The sequence below is a fragment of the Dermacentor silvarum genome, chromosome 1, assembly GCF_013339745.2.
Source record: "Dermacentor silvarum isolate Dsil-2018 chromosome 1, BIME_Dsil_1.4, whole genome shotgun sequence".
Classification (NCBI taxonomy): Eukaryota; Metazoa; Arthropoda; class Arachnida; order Ixodida; family Ixodidae; genus Dermacentor; species Dermacentor silvarum.
In genome coordinates, this window is record NC_051154.1 from 245070248 (window position 1) to 245082948 (window position 12701).

Below are 12701 nucleotides of genomic sequence, written 5' to 3' on the forward strand. Positions count from 1 at the left end.
GTAAAGGGGTGGCGGGCCGGGCCGGGCGGGTAACGTAGATTATTTCCGGGCCCGGGCCGGCCCGGGTTGAAAAAATCGGCCCGTGCAGTGCTCTAGTCCAGAGTACATCACGTGTTTCCTCGTAGGTCACTTTCTTTCTCAATTCGTAGTCGTACAAAGCGGCGTAACTCAGTCTAGATGAGCGGTGACACTCTATACCAGATTGGGTCAGAAATATTGCCTTTGCGAAGTTTGTCAAATGACATTGGATACGTCTTGGCATTTAACTAGACTCAGGAATTACATAATCAGATAGCATTCTGCGAGCTCATTTCGCAGAGCCTTTCAAACTCGATGGCAAACGTGGAATATAATCGGTGTGGCTAGATATGCTCAAGTGTTCAAGTGCTGCTCTTTTCTTGCTCTACTTGGCGCACTAACAAACTCTTCATACAAACTCTGCGAGACCATATTCGGCTACTACGACGCTGTATACATCCACCTTCCACGCTGTGCTACGATCTGCGCGTCTTTGTTGGTAACGGAGAGGACAACCCAAAGAAATGAAAGTTGGCGCGTGATCACTGCCATGGCTTTCGACATCTGCTAACCAGGGTCTGGCATAACGGAACGCTTCTATAGCTAACTACATATGGCGCGAGGAGATCATGGTCACATTGGTAGCACTAGATAGGCCAAGTCCGTTTAGGTGTCAGTTTAGTTCAGTTTCACCGTCTCTTTTCGTTACAAATATGCGTTTTATACTTATTTATAAAACAGGCAAATGTACGACAAAGAACAAAAAAAAAACGAAAGCAAACCATGCACTAAAAGTTCATGTGTGCACCTGACTAGGTCCATGTCCTCAGTATATTGTACACTCGAGCAACAACAGTAACATAACACCACCTGTGGAATATAAATTTTGAGGCACTCTAGCTCGACAAGAAATACATAAACAAACAAACAATGCATTTAGCGAAAGGTGAACATAGTTCTTCAGAACATGACATAACTAATAACTAAACGAGATTCTAGAGGCAATTAGGCTAAAAAATTACACTAAGTGTTTGTTGCGTAAACTTCAATACAAAGGAAAAATTGAGCCTGGCTTCAAAAAAGGAAAAAGAAAAGTGCCAGGTTTTATATTATCTATGCCGTCGGCAAAAATTAGCAAGAGGAGGATCGGTCCATCTACAAATCTCTATAAAGTAGCTTTATGAAAAGTCTCGGGGACCTTCCTTGCGGAATTTCAGTTTAAATATTGCTGTTATCATTCAAAATAGCAGCCATAAACAAGTTGAGGCTGTGTGTGACATAATTTGTCCTTACTTTTGGGAATCGATAACACACTTTTCTGAGGTACAAATTTTGCATATGATGAAGTAAATTCTTTTATTTTTCAAATTCTTGTGGGTCTCTTTTAACCTCAGTATAAATACATGTCGCGAGCCTGCCCATCGGTAGTTTGCTTACTAATAGCAATTTGTAATGATCACGGAAATCCCTCGTAGAGTCCATGTTTCACGAACTTTCAAGCCCAAGGATAGACTTTTTTGCAATGTCGCTAGCGTTTTTGATGTGCAAAATCAAAAAGGCGTCGCCCACACTATAACGGCCTTACACAACCACAGGGAGGATGAGGGGCGCTTATCACAACTAGCAAACACTGTCCTTGATAAACTATATTGGTGGAGTAAAGCAAATTTTTTACAGATTAAGTCTAAAAAAACCAAAGCTGTCCTTTTTGCACCCGCCCAAAGACATGTAAATAGTAATCTAAACATATTCTATCGATCAGAACAAATTGATGTCACCGCGGACGTGAAAACACTTGGAGTGATTTTTGATCAGCATTTAAGCTGGGACTAACACGTAGAACGCATGGCAACAAGTATGGCAAAAGCATGCGGTGCGCTTTGCAGGCTTCGAGATGTCCTTCCGTTAAAACTACGGCTATTGCTGTATAACACAATATTTATTTCTCATGCAAATTATTGTAGTCTTGTATGGGGGACAACGTCACAAAAAAAAAAACATTCAGACGTTATCTCTTTTAGAAAAAAAAAAAGCATTGCGCCATGTTGCTTGGATTTCTTACGACAGTCATACAAGGACCTTGTTTTCTAAGTTTAATGTTCTCCCATTTCATTACAATTATCAGTTTAATCTTGCTATGAAATATAAAGAAAGCGTAAAACGAGGCCACTAGGGATTTACTGATCTTTGTAATCTAAGCAAACCTCATCGCATCAAATACGACATTCGGGAGCGAGAAACTTGGGTCGCGCCTTTTTCACAAACTAATCATAAAAAGGACAGACTATCGTGCCGAATATCGGTATTACTGAGCAGTCTTGAAAAAGAAAACGTCGATCTTAGGACTGTTTCACGTCGAATTCTGAAAGAATACTTCATTAGCCGTGCGATTTGCATGTGAATAGTGTATGTTGTTATTTAGGTTTCCTTTTCTTGCTTGGAATAATTTTGTATTTGTCTTGTATGTTAAAGTACATTTATATATACTTATGTACCTGAAAAAATGTATTGCTTCATGACGTTACATAAATATCTAATTTCTGCTAGGAAAAGGCCTGTATTGAAGGTAAAAAAATGGTTATACTGTATGTTTTTCAAAATGTAGTTTATGTATGCTTGCGTGAAAAAAGTTCACAAAATGTCTGCTGCCAAATACTGTAGGGGCAGGGGCCTTTGTCAAGCCGCTTAATATAGCGGCTTTTTGCTCCTGTCCTAGCATTTGTACATTCAAAGATGAATGCTGAAATAAAGGAATGGAATGGAATGGAGTCCTGTCAGTATTAATATGCGGCCCAGGTGCCCATTTGAGAATATCCTGTAGACAATCCATATCAAGGGTTGGACGAGGTGTTAACTGCAGCATATGCAGTGAATGCCAAGTTGTTTCACTTCACTGTGACTGCAAAATACTCAGTGGAGGCGTCGGTAAGGAATTTTTCTGCATGATTTTTTTCACAGCTGGCAATGTGCTCGGGCAGATAATTTGCGAGCAGGGTCACTGTTACTCATCCCGCTCGTCTCTTTTAAAACAGGCGCTCCCGCATGACACGCAACCAGACACAGTTAAGCTTGAGGACTAACTTTTTATCGGGAGGTTTGGCCGCTGCCTTTGCTCCAGTTAACAGTAATGTTGGCTTACAGTAACAGTAATCCCAGGTGTACTGCAAATGAATAATAAGCTTATGCGCAATATTTACCTGCCTGATTGATGCTGCTCTTATAGCCGCGCATCCGTGATAGAAACTGGGCGAATGCGACAAGACTGGCTTCGGAAACAAAGCGCCGAATTCACAAAGCTTCTCGTTCCTAAGCGCTCCTTGCAATTGGCCACCCGCCTTCGCTAATAAGGTGTACGGCATCAAGATTTACATCTATTTTCTTTTAAGAAGTCGAGGAACAGTTTTATGAGAATACGGGCCAAGATTCACTGCGCTACAGGTTTTCCTTCGTGACGGGGACGAGGGCCTTTAATTTAAGGCCAGGTACTGCCTCGCCGGATGCGAACTGTGCCCAGGCGAGACGAAAGAATTGTCTGCGTTTGTGTCGCAGATGTGAACGTTGTACCTGATTTGCATCTAGAGATTGTGTCATGCATGCTACCAGTGTGGCTTAAGTTAAGCAATGTGAACAAGCCAACATGTAAAGTAAGCAGCCAATTGCAAAACTTCAAAGCAAGCATCAGCACTTGACTCAATTCTGACATCGAATTTCGGAATAATCTGGCGACCGCTATCCAAGTGCGAGAACGCAAGACAGCGGTACATGCAAACCTTCACTGTGCCCACATTGAACGCAATGTTCTACATTTCAGACATCACGTTCCAGTTGTGTGGGGAAGCCCGATTTGTGATTTGAGTGCATCCTCTATTCGGCATCGGCGCTGTCTCAGTTAATTGTATCAAAATCGTGCCAGCCCCCGGTCACTAGCTGTGGGTATCGTTGCACGTACAAGTAAGTCCCGTGTTAAAAGGAACGCACATTAGCAGAACATAATCGGATTTCCCACTGTGGCAAGTAGAGAAATGAACAGTATTGCTGCAGATGACACATGTGCTATAGATGGCGCCGCCTATTTCATATTGATCTATCTGCATATGGCATCGACAGCACTCCAGCAGGCACCAAAAACTGCAGCACGCGCAAGACTTGAGCTATCTGCCCGCGTGTTCCCTCAAACAATGGGCCTTCTGGAGCATGATGGCAGCCAGTTGTGTAAGAAGTGTGGGTATATGCTGGAGTACGCTGACTGCATAAATTCCACGGCAGGGGACTAAGTAACCGCCCTACTAGAGCCAGTCCAAATGATCCATTTGTTGTGACATAGCGCATTTGTTGTGACAGCGGGAACCAGTGGCAAACCCATTTGTCATAACGGTACTGCTTAAACAGCCGTCGTATTCAGTTTGCGCTTACGACGTGGAGGCAGGTGCAATCGTCCCCGAAATGTGACAACAATCAACGTCGAGAGAACTACAGAAAATTAGCGGGACCTGGTCACCATACCATCTCAAACACGTGCGCTTCTTTTTATGACCAGTTCGAGTGCATGCTTTGTCGTTCAACGGGTTTTCTCACGCAAACTGAGGCACCATGCGCCACGAGCAAAAGTATTTCACCTAGCGCCCTTGGCACCCAAGAGCCAGTCCGTCGTCTTTTCGAACAAGTCCGCATAGACCGTTTTTTTCATGGGCGCCGCCATTGCGTAGGCAGTGGCGCCATCTATGGGCAGTTGGCATGCTGGCTTGGGCGAACGCCTGTGTTGTATGCTGTGGTATACGTTCAACGGCAGTTTCTGGTGGATTTTTTAGCACTCGCCGGGTCTATTTAGCATGCAATGGCATCTTCTATGTGGGGAATGGTCCTGTGAGGCGTAGTGAAGGAATTTAAGTCTGAAGTAATTAAGCGGCTGGAGTAACTGTTGGTGTTAGGGCGGACGTAGCACCCAGCGCGAGGTGTGCGCGTTTGTTTGAGCTTACAATCAGCCTCGAATGTCAGTTAGGTATTTCTGAAAATTCGTTTCACGAATGTTACCTTACTGCAGCATTCTCAGCACTGTAATTCTAAGCTCTGGTTTAGCTGCAACGAGTACTTGCGAAACATTTGACGATCCTAACAGCGGGGGTACCGTTCTGCTGGTGAATAAGTCGTGCTGTTTTCTTTGACAAGCGTTCAAGTTGTTATGTGTATATACACCGGGCGACTGCCTTGTTTGCTGGGCAAGGTTTTCGCCCACAAATAAAATAGTTTGGTTAATAATAACCGCATACCGTACAGTGTGAATCACACTTTAAGAGTGGTCGAATGACCAGCTGCAGACTGCGCGAGCGCCCGAGGCAGTACTAAATGCTGTGTTATAGATCTGTTTGTTCTATATAGCCTGTGGTCTAAGTGGTCCAAGCATGCTGCATGGCCATGCGGAGTCCTATTGCGTCGTTATCCCGTGTTCTGTTTTATTTTGCCGCAAAAGTAGGACATATGAACTCTTTTTTTTTTTCAGTCTCGTAAGTTCAGTATTTACGACGCATTCACCCAGGTTACAGAAATTGCGTCCTTACAAATAGCTGTTGGATTCTCTTTATGCGGTCCCCTTTGTATATTGTGCCTTACAGGGCAAAAAGGCAGTGCCGATCTAAGCACGAAGCAATTGTGTGTATCTGTTGGTTTACCAACCGCAGTGCTCGCTGTGTTGAGCAAAGCCTTCGGCCTGTTGCAGGAGGCTAACGTAGACATAGTGATTTGAAGTCTACTAGACTTAAAATGCGTGAGAACCATGCCGGTGGCTGATGCAAATGTTTTACAACAACTCTTCGTCGAGTGAAGACCGATACATTCAACATAGTTCACAACACATACACACACCGCCGCTGATGATGCGCGTCGCATTTTTGCCCATCTAAGAGAAATTTCCAGATACTGTAGCTACTGCTGCACCTAAAGGCTACACAGTGGTTGTTCGACGACCTCTTAAGAATTGACATCCCGTAAATTGCACTCAAAACTAGCTAAAACACCTCCGAATCGTTCCGCAGCGCGCGACCGGCAAACATTCAAGCCGCGCCGCGCCGGCTCGTTCACAAGCCAGAGAGGAGGAAAGGCTCGTCGCGCGCCCTTTCCTCCTCGCCCAAAGAAAAGGTCTATAGGGAGATATAACTTCAGCTGAGAATTCCCCTTAAATACCAGAGTAAAGCACTATTTCACTTGAAGTGGATTAATTACAAATAAATACAATTACAATTAAATATAATTACAGTCGGTGAAGATACTAAACATGCGTGTGAGTGAGTGAGATAAATCGAACTATAGAGCCAGCGATGCTTCTTCCAGTCATCCTTGATTCTATATGGTATACAACACGAATTTCTACCAGTTTTCCACTACCTGAAGTGCATTAACGTGAAACAAGCAATCAGGAGATATCAATCCACGCTACAATTGCTCTCTCTAATCCAGGTGTCAAATACACTAGCTTGTTTTTCTTGGGGTTTTCGATCTTTGGGCTTGTGCATATGACCAAGATGACCATGGTATTGCTTTCATTGCTTTTCAGTCAAACACACATGGACAATGGCCACAATTATCGTTAGCGCAAGAAGCTATTCGCGAACTGAGGCAATTTTTCAAGCGCACCGGCCTGAGTGACAGTTTGTAGTCCTCCTATGCTTCCTCCATCATGGGCGCAGTGCTCATTGTTGCTATTTTGCTTTTTTCTAGTCCTCCCTTTCCCTTACACCCAGTGTAGGGTAGTAAAACCGGCCGCTCGTCTGTTTTACCTCCCTGCCTTTCCTATCCACGATTTCTCGCTCTCTTTGTAACTCCCATCTCCCAGGCAAAACAAAAGACAAAAAAAAAAAATAGAAAAACATAAAAAATAGTTGGTTAGACTGTGAAAGCTTACAGAATGTAATCTTGTTTTCCTGTCGTTCGCGGAAGACATTTTCCTCGCTTCTACCTTCTGTTCGTCGCTGGGCCACAAGTGCTTTATCTCTGAACGGCGCTCGTCGAATCGACCCGTTGTGTGTGCGCACACGCGCCCATGTCTTCGTTTTCACCCCTCATCGTCTCGTCGCATCACACTAAGTGCCTCTCAGCCACCGAGATTGGCACAGCCGTCTCGTGATGTTCTCTCAACCCGCCTATCCTAGGCATGCATCCGTTGCATTATTAAAGGTTTGGCCGCGTATGCCCTAGAGGACATGAACAAAGTTCTAGAGGAAGTAGAAAGGGAAAAACCAAATTTGCTGGGACATGCACGCATGTTTTAAATCTGAGTGACGTCGCTATCTGACACGAAGCATAGGTCCTCCGTATCTTGTTGCTTCACCTATTCAGAGTAAAGTTTCACTGGAGGCACTCAAAAACTGGAATAAGTGAACAGTGACGTGTTTTAGGCGCCGCTCTCAGGTGTAGCTTTCAGAAGCTACCTATAACGATACGATGCTTTAGAAATAGTGCACGCAAGCGTCTTTGTGTACTCAAAACGCTACGGCCCTGCCTGTGTTCTTTCTTACCCCTTTTTACGTTCTTTTGTAAATCCCGCGGCTTACGTCCGCATTGCATTTGTGACCAAAATATAAAACTCCCTGTTATATGCAGTGCACGAAGGCCCATTCACGGTATTAACTTGCCCTAACCTTCTGAACATGGATTCCAATAGAAGCTGGGATTAAAAAAATGGAAGTCTACAAAGAAGCCTTTTCCCTCCCTTACTCTCCCGCGCCTGAGCCTAACAAACACAGACAATAATCAGACGTATGTGATCGAGAAATATTGCCCAATCTGCTCTAAATACCTTTCACAGCTATGAACCGACATAGCATACGAAACCCTTGCATAATATATATATATATATATATATATATATATAGTGTGCGCGCATTTTGGGCGTCAACTGCACATACGACTCATGATCTTGTGTGAGCGCTATTCGTGCATATCGTCGTTGTCATCTGTACATACGACTCATCATCATCTTTTGCCTCGTGCGGCGCTTCGTCTCTGCCTCGGGCAGCTGCTCGGAAATAAAGGCGTCGTATCGGTCGACGTCTCACAATATATATATATATATATATATATATATATATATATATATATATATAGTTAGTGTGAGCATTATTGCTTCGCTTCTTATTCTCATCTGTACAAACGCATCATCACCGTTTTGGGCCCCAAGCCTGGTGGTGGGGCTCTCACTCGAGAGAATAAAAGAGAGTCTGACTGCCTAAACCTTCTCTCACAAGTGGTGGAGTGTGCTGTCCGGTTCCTTCGTCCTCTCGCTGTCGATCTCTCTCCAGCTTCACCTACGCCACATCCCTGGAGCTCCGCTCGGGTTGCCGCCTCTACCAACTGCACTCGACCATGTCCCAAGATCAGCAGGCCACTACCGGGACATCCATCTTGCCTGCTCTGGCGAGAACCCCTATTTGGACGGTAACCACCCCTCAGAAGTATCCACCGGTGTTTGCAGGACTTCGCGCTGAAGACGTTAAAGACTGGTTGGAGCAATACGAGCGCGTGAGTGACTTTAACCACTGGAACGAATGTGCAAAACTTAGGAACGTTGCCTTCTACCTCACCGGCGTCGCAAGAACATGGTTTTACAACCATGAGCTCAATTTCGTCAACTGGAGCACGTTTAAACAGCACCTACGTCAGATTTTCGCGAACTCTTCTGTCCGCTCAGATATCGCCAAGAAGAAGCTTGCTGAGCGTGTTCAGCAATCGGGCGAGTCGTACACTTCGTTCATAGAGGACGTCCTCGCCCTCTGCCGTCGAATGAACACCTCGATGGCAGAGAGTGACCGTGTACGCCACCTGCTCAAGGATATTGGGAATCTGGCATTCAATGCTCTTTTAGTGCTGAACCCCACTACCGTCGCAGACTTTATCAGTACGTGTCAGCGCCTCGATGAGCTTAACATTCTCCGCTTACACCCTGACACATCTGATTCTAAGGCGTCTAACGACAGCGAGCTACGTGCCGTGATTCGCTCCATCATCCGCGAGTAACTGCACGCCCAAGCTTCGTCTTCCCCTCCTGAGGTCCATATGACCCCTCCTGGTGGCGGCCTCGATCCGCCATATCGTGAGGGAAGAGATAGCTGCCGTGACCTGTCTGCAAGTCCCGAGCCCGCAACCCATCCTTACGCCCAATTACGCCCAGGTTACCTCTGTAGTGCCACCCTCCCAGCAGCCACTACAGCAGGCTCCTGCATCGCACGGGTCTTTGAATCCTATCACTACAAGACCACCACCTCTCCCGTCTTACAACGCATGGAGCCCACCTCGACCTGTTTGCTACTATTGCGGCATCCGTGGCCACATTGCAAGCTTTTGCAGACACCGGCAGCAAGATGAAAGGCGTGGCTATGACGGGTCTGAAAGGGATGAATTTTCTGGCTCTGTACCACAACGTCGGCGTTCTTACTACGATTATTATCCACAACGTTCCCCCTATCCGCAGGAATTCAACGCTGCCGGTTCATTACATTTCCCGCGCCGTCGCTCTCCTTCGCCTCTTCGACCAGCTACTTCGTCCAACGATCACCGCCCGGAAAACTAAATTGTGCAGCTTCAGGAGGGAAAGCTGCATGCTGTGGACAACGTGAAACTCCTCCGGCGCACCCGTCAAATGTACTTTTGGAGGGTGTTGAAGGTATACGGACTGAAGCCTTGGTTGACACGGGTGCATCGCTTTCTGTTATTAGTACTGACTTGTGTTCTCGATTGCGAAAAGTGAAGACACCATATAATGGCCCTCCCCTTCGTTGTGCTAATGCAGTTCTTGTTCAGCTCTGCGGTGTTTGCACTGCGCGTGTTTTCATTGATGGCATCCTTCACAGTTTGTGCTGCTATCTTCGTGTACCTACGCGATGATCTTGGGATGGGACTTCCTGTTCTCCGCTTCAGCTTTCATCTCTTGCCGTCAGCGAACTATTCATATTATGGACACTGAATCTTCGTCCGCTGTCGATGCTCACAGGCTACGTTTCCTCACGTCTACCGACTGTTCCATGCCCGTGGGGAATGAGCATATAATATCAATGTATATCGGGCCAAGCCACGACAACGGGGACAAACGTTTACCTTTTGTGACATTTGCTCGCAACACTGCTATCCAGCGAATGACAGGGTACTCACCCTTCTACCTCGTTTACGGCCGTTCGCCGACATTAACCATCGACGCCGCTTTCTTAACTGCCCCAACTAACACCTCGGCCAGTGTCGTGACCGTGCTCGATTCAACACAGAAGTCAGTCAGCTAGACCGCAAGCAACGTTACGACATCTCTCGTCGAGACGTCTCCTTTCGTCCTGGAGATGAAGCACTCCTTTGGACGCCCATTCGTACAGCCGGTTTGTCTGAGAAGTTTTGAATCGCGCTTCCTCGGCCCCTACATTATTAATAAACAAACATCCCCAGTGAACTACTGTGTTACTCCCGTCGAAGTTTCTTCGGACCATCGTTATCGTGGTTCGGAGATCGTTCACGTTTCGCGTCCGAAACGAGTCGCGGCCTGACTGGCCCCTTGCGCGCGCAGGGAAATTAGTGTGAGCATTATTCATACGCTTCATATTCTCATCTGTACAGACTCATCATCACCGTTTTGGGGCCTGGTGGTGGGGCTCTCGCTCGAATAAATAAAATAGAGAAATAGAGTCTGACGGCCTTAACCTTGTCTCGCAATATATATATATATATATATATATATATATATATATGCATTAAAAGAAGCGCAGGCGCACGTAGAAAAGCAAAAACATTGATGAAGGCCGGCCCCCGGCCGAAACGTCGATATTAAATGTGTTGGCTTTTCTACGTGCGCCTGCACTTCTTTTAATTTATTAAACACCGAATCCGAAGAAATACTTCCTTCATATATATATATATATATATATATATATATTGTTACGAGGCTATATAGTTAGTTTAACGAAGATATAGTTAAATAACGCTCCTGCTTGTTACTGGTCTCCTGAAAGAGCACTCAAAAGTTAGGCCAAGTGGCGGCTTCATGCTTCGCCTGCTACCCAGGTTGTCTTCACAAGTGTGTCGTGCCGGCGGATTAGGCCGCGCAATGGCGTTTTGCCCCTTCAGGCAGAATGGTGGGAGTGAGAAAAGTATAGGGAGGGTAACTGCAAAAGCGTCAGGTGGAATGCACTGGCACAAGTGGAGTGGAGGAAGGATATACAAAGACGATAAAAAGTAAAATTCAATGAACCAATGCGGAAGAACGCAAAAAAGAAAGAAAAAAGAAAACGAGAGCGAGGAAGAAGACGGGCAACCTTAACCGCTTTCAATAGTATCAATAATTCTGTCCTGAAGTTAGCACCCAGACACGCGGAAGGAAAACCTTAGCTTATACTTTGCCGACTTGAAGAATTCAAGTCTCATACTAAGCAAGCGGCCATCCTACTATCGATGTTCCGTCTATATATATTTGGAAAAACAGGAGCCCATCCGGTCTTCTTATTTTCTATAAATGCTGGGTGGGCTCTCGCTCGGTATTTTATGGTGAAATTTGACAATGAATGCAATAAACCATACAACATGGCGAGATAACATGTTTCCTATACGCACCATGTTTCGAAGCCATCGTTGCTCAAATACTTCTGCCTGCTGCACCTCAGTGTGCTTTTATGAGCATCGGGCAATTTGCTTTCGCCCGGCTCACTGGCTAATCAGTCGGTTGACTGATTGATTATTTGTATATATTTGAAAGGCGACGCCGGCCCAATGTTGGACGCCGTAGTGGAGAGCTCTGAGTTATCTTGACTGGTATTTTTTTTTTTTTTACTAAATCTCTTGTAGGAAGCGTGCCCGTTATATCAAAACACATAAGGGGGTCAAGAAGACACGGGGAGGAGGGCTAACTTCCAAACACTGTTTTTTTTTATTTTGCAGCGACATATCGCTTCAAAATTCAAAACTGGTCGCGGTAAGTTCGCCCTCTTCCTCCTGTCTACTCGCTTATGTGTATTCGTCTGACGTTCGCGTTCAGCCTGCAAAAGGCGTAATGTCAACTAGCCTGATCAGCCGTACATGACTTAGTCCGGAAAAAAAAAAAAAAACAGCAGCCCCGATGCGACACCATACCGAGCCCGTTAGCAAGTATGTGCATTTCTTTAAACAGAAAAGCTGCTGCTATTATTCGTGAGCATATAGGAAAGCTTTAAAAAAGCCCGAATGCGGTGATTTATCAGTCCGTCATGGCTATGCGTCGATTTTTATAACATCTAAAATTTGAAAAATTAAAGGTATGATCATCGGGAAATATATAGCTAGATGCGCTTCACCAAATCTAATTTACGTTTGTAATAACAAACGTAAATTAAATTTTCTTAAGCGAAGTAAAGAAACAATTTAGGCGGGACCGCGTTCAGCGTTCGCAAGCCAACCTCCTCAGAAGCCACTCCCTCCTGCTTTCTCCTTTCACGCTGGTTGTTCAGCGCGTTGCAAACTGGGAATTTTACCTAGCCGCAGAATGAATAAAAAAAAATACTGAAAAGTAGAACACGCGTGAACCCATGTGTGAGCGCACGTGATAAGTGTGGGCCAAGACCATGTGCACGGCGCAACGTTTGCCTATCATACTGCGTGATTACGTGCTTATGGCGGAATTCCCGGAATCCCCTTCGATTCTTTCTTCCTTCTTTCGTTTTTCGTAGTGGCACGAGCATCGAGTG

General features: G+C 45.4%; 1 protein-coding gene across 1 annotated transcript in view; it reads left to right on the forward strand.

The window, feature by feature from the left end:
- The first annotated feature begins 7051 nt into the window (after nt 1-7051).
- The window catches only part of LOC119438455 (RYamide receptor), an 84783-nt gene continuing 79133 nt past the window's right edge, over nt 7052-12701 (forward strand). Inside the window, exon 1 of the mRNA XM_037704784.2 lies at nt 7052-7131. Within this exon, the coding sequence (XP_037560712.2) occupies nt 7052-7131 (80 nt within the window). The remainder of the gene's footprint in view (nt 7132-12701) is intronic.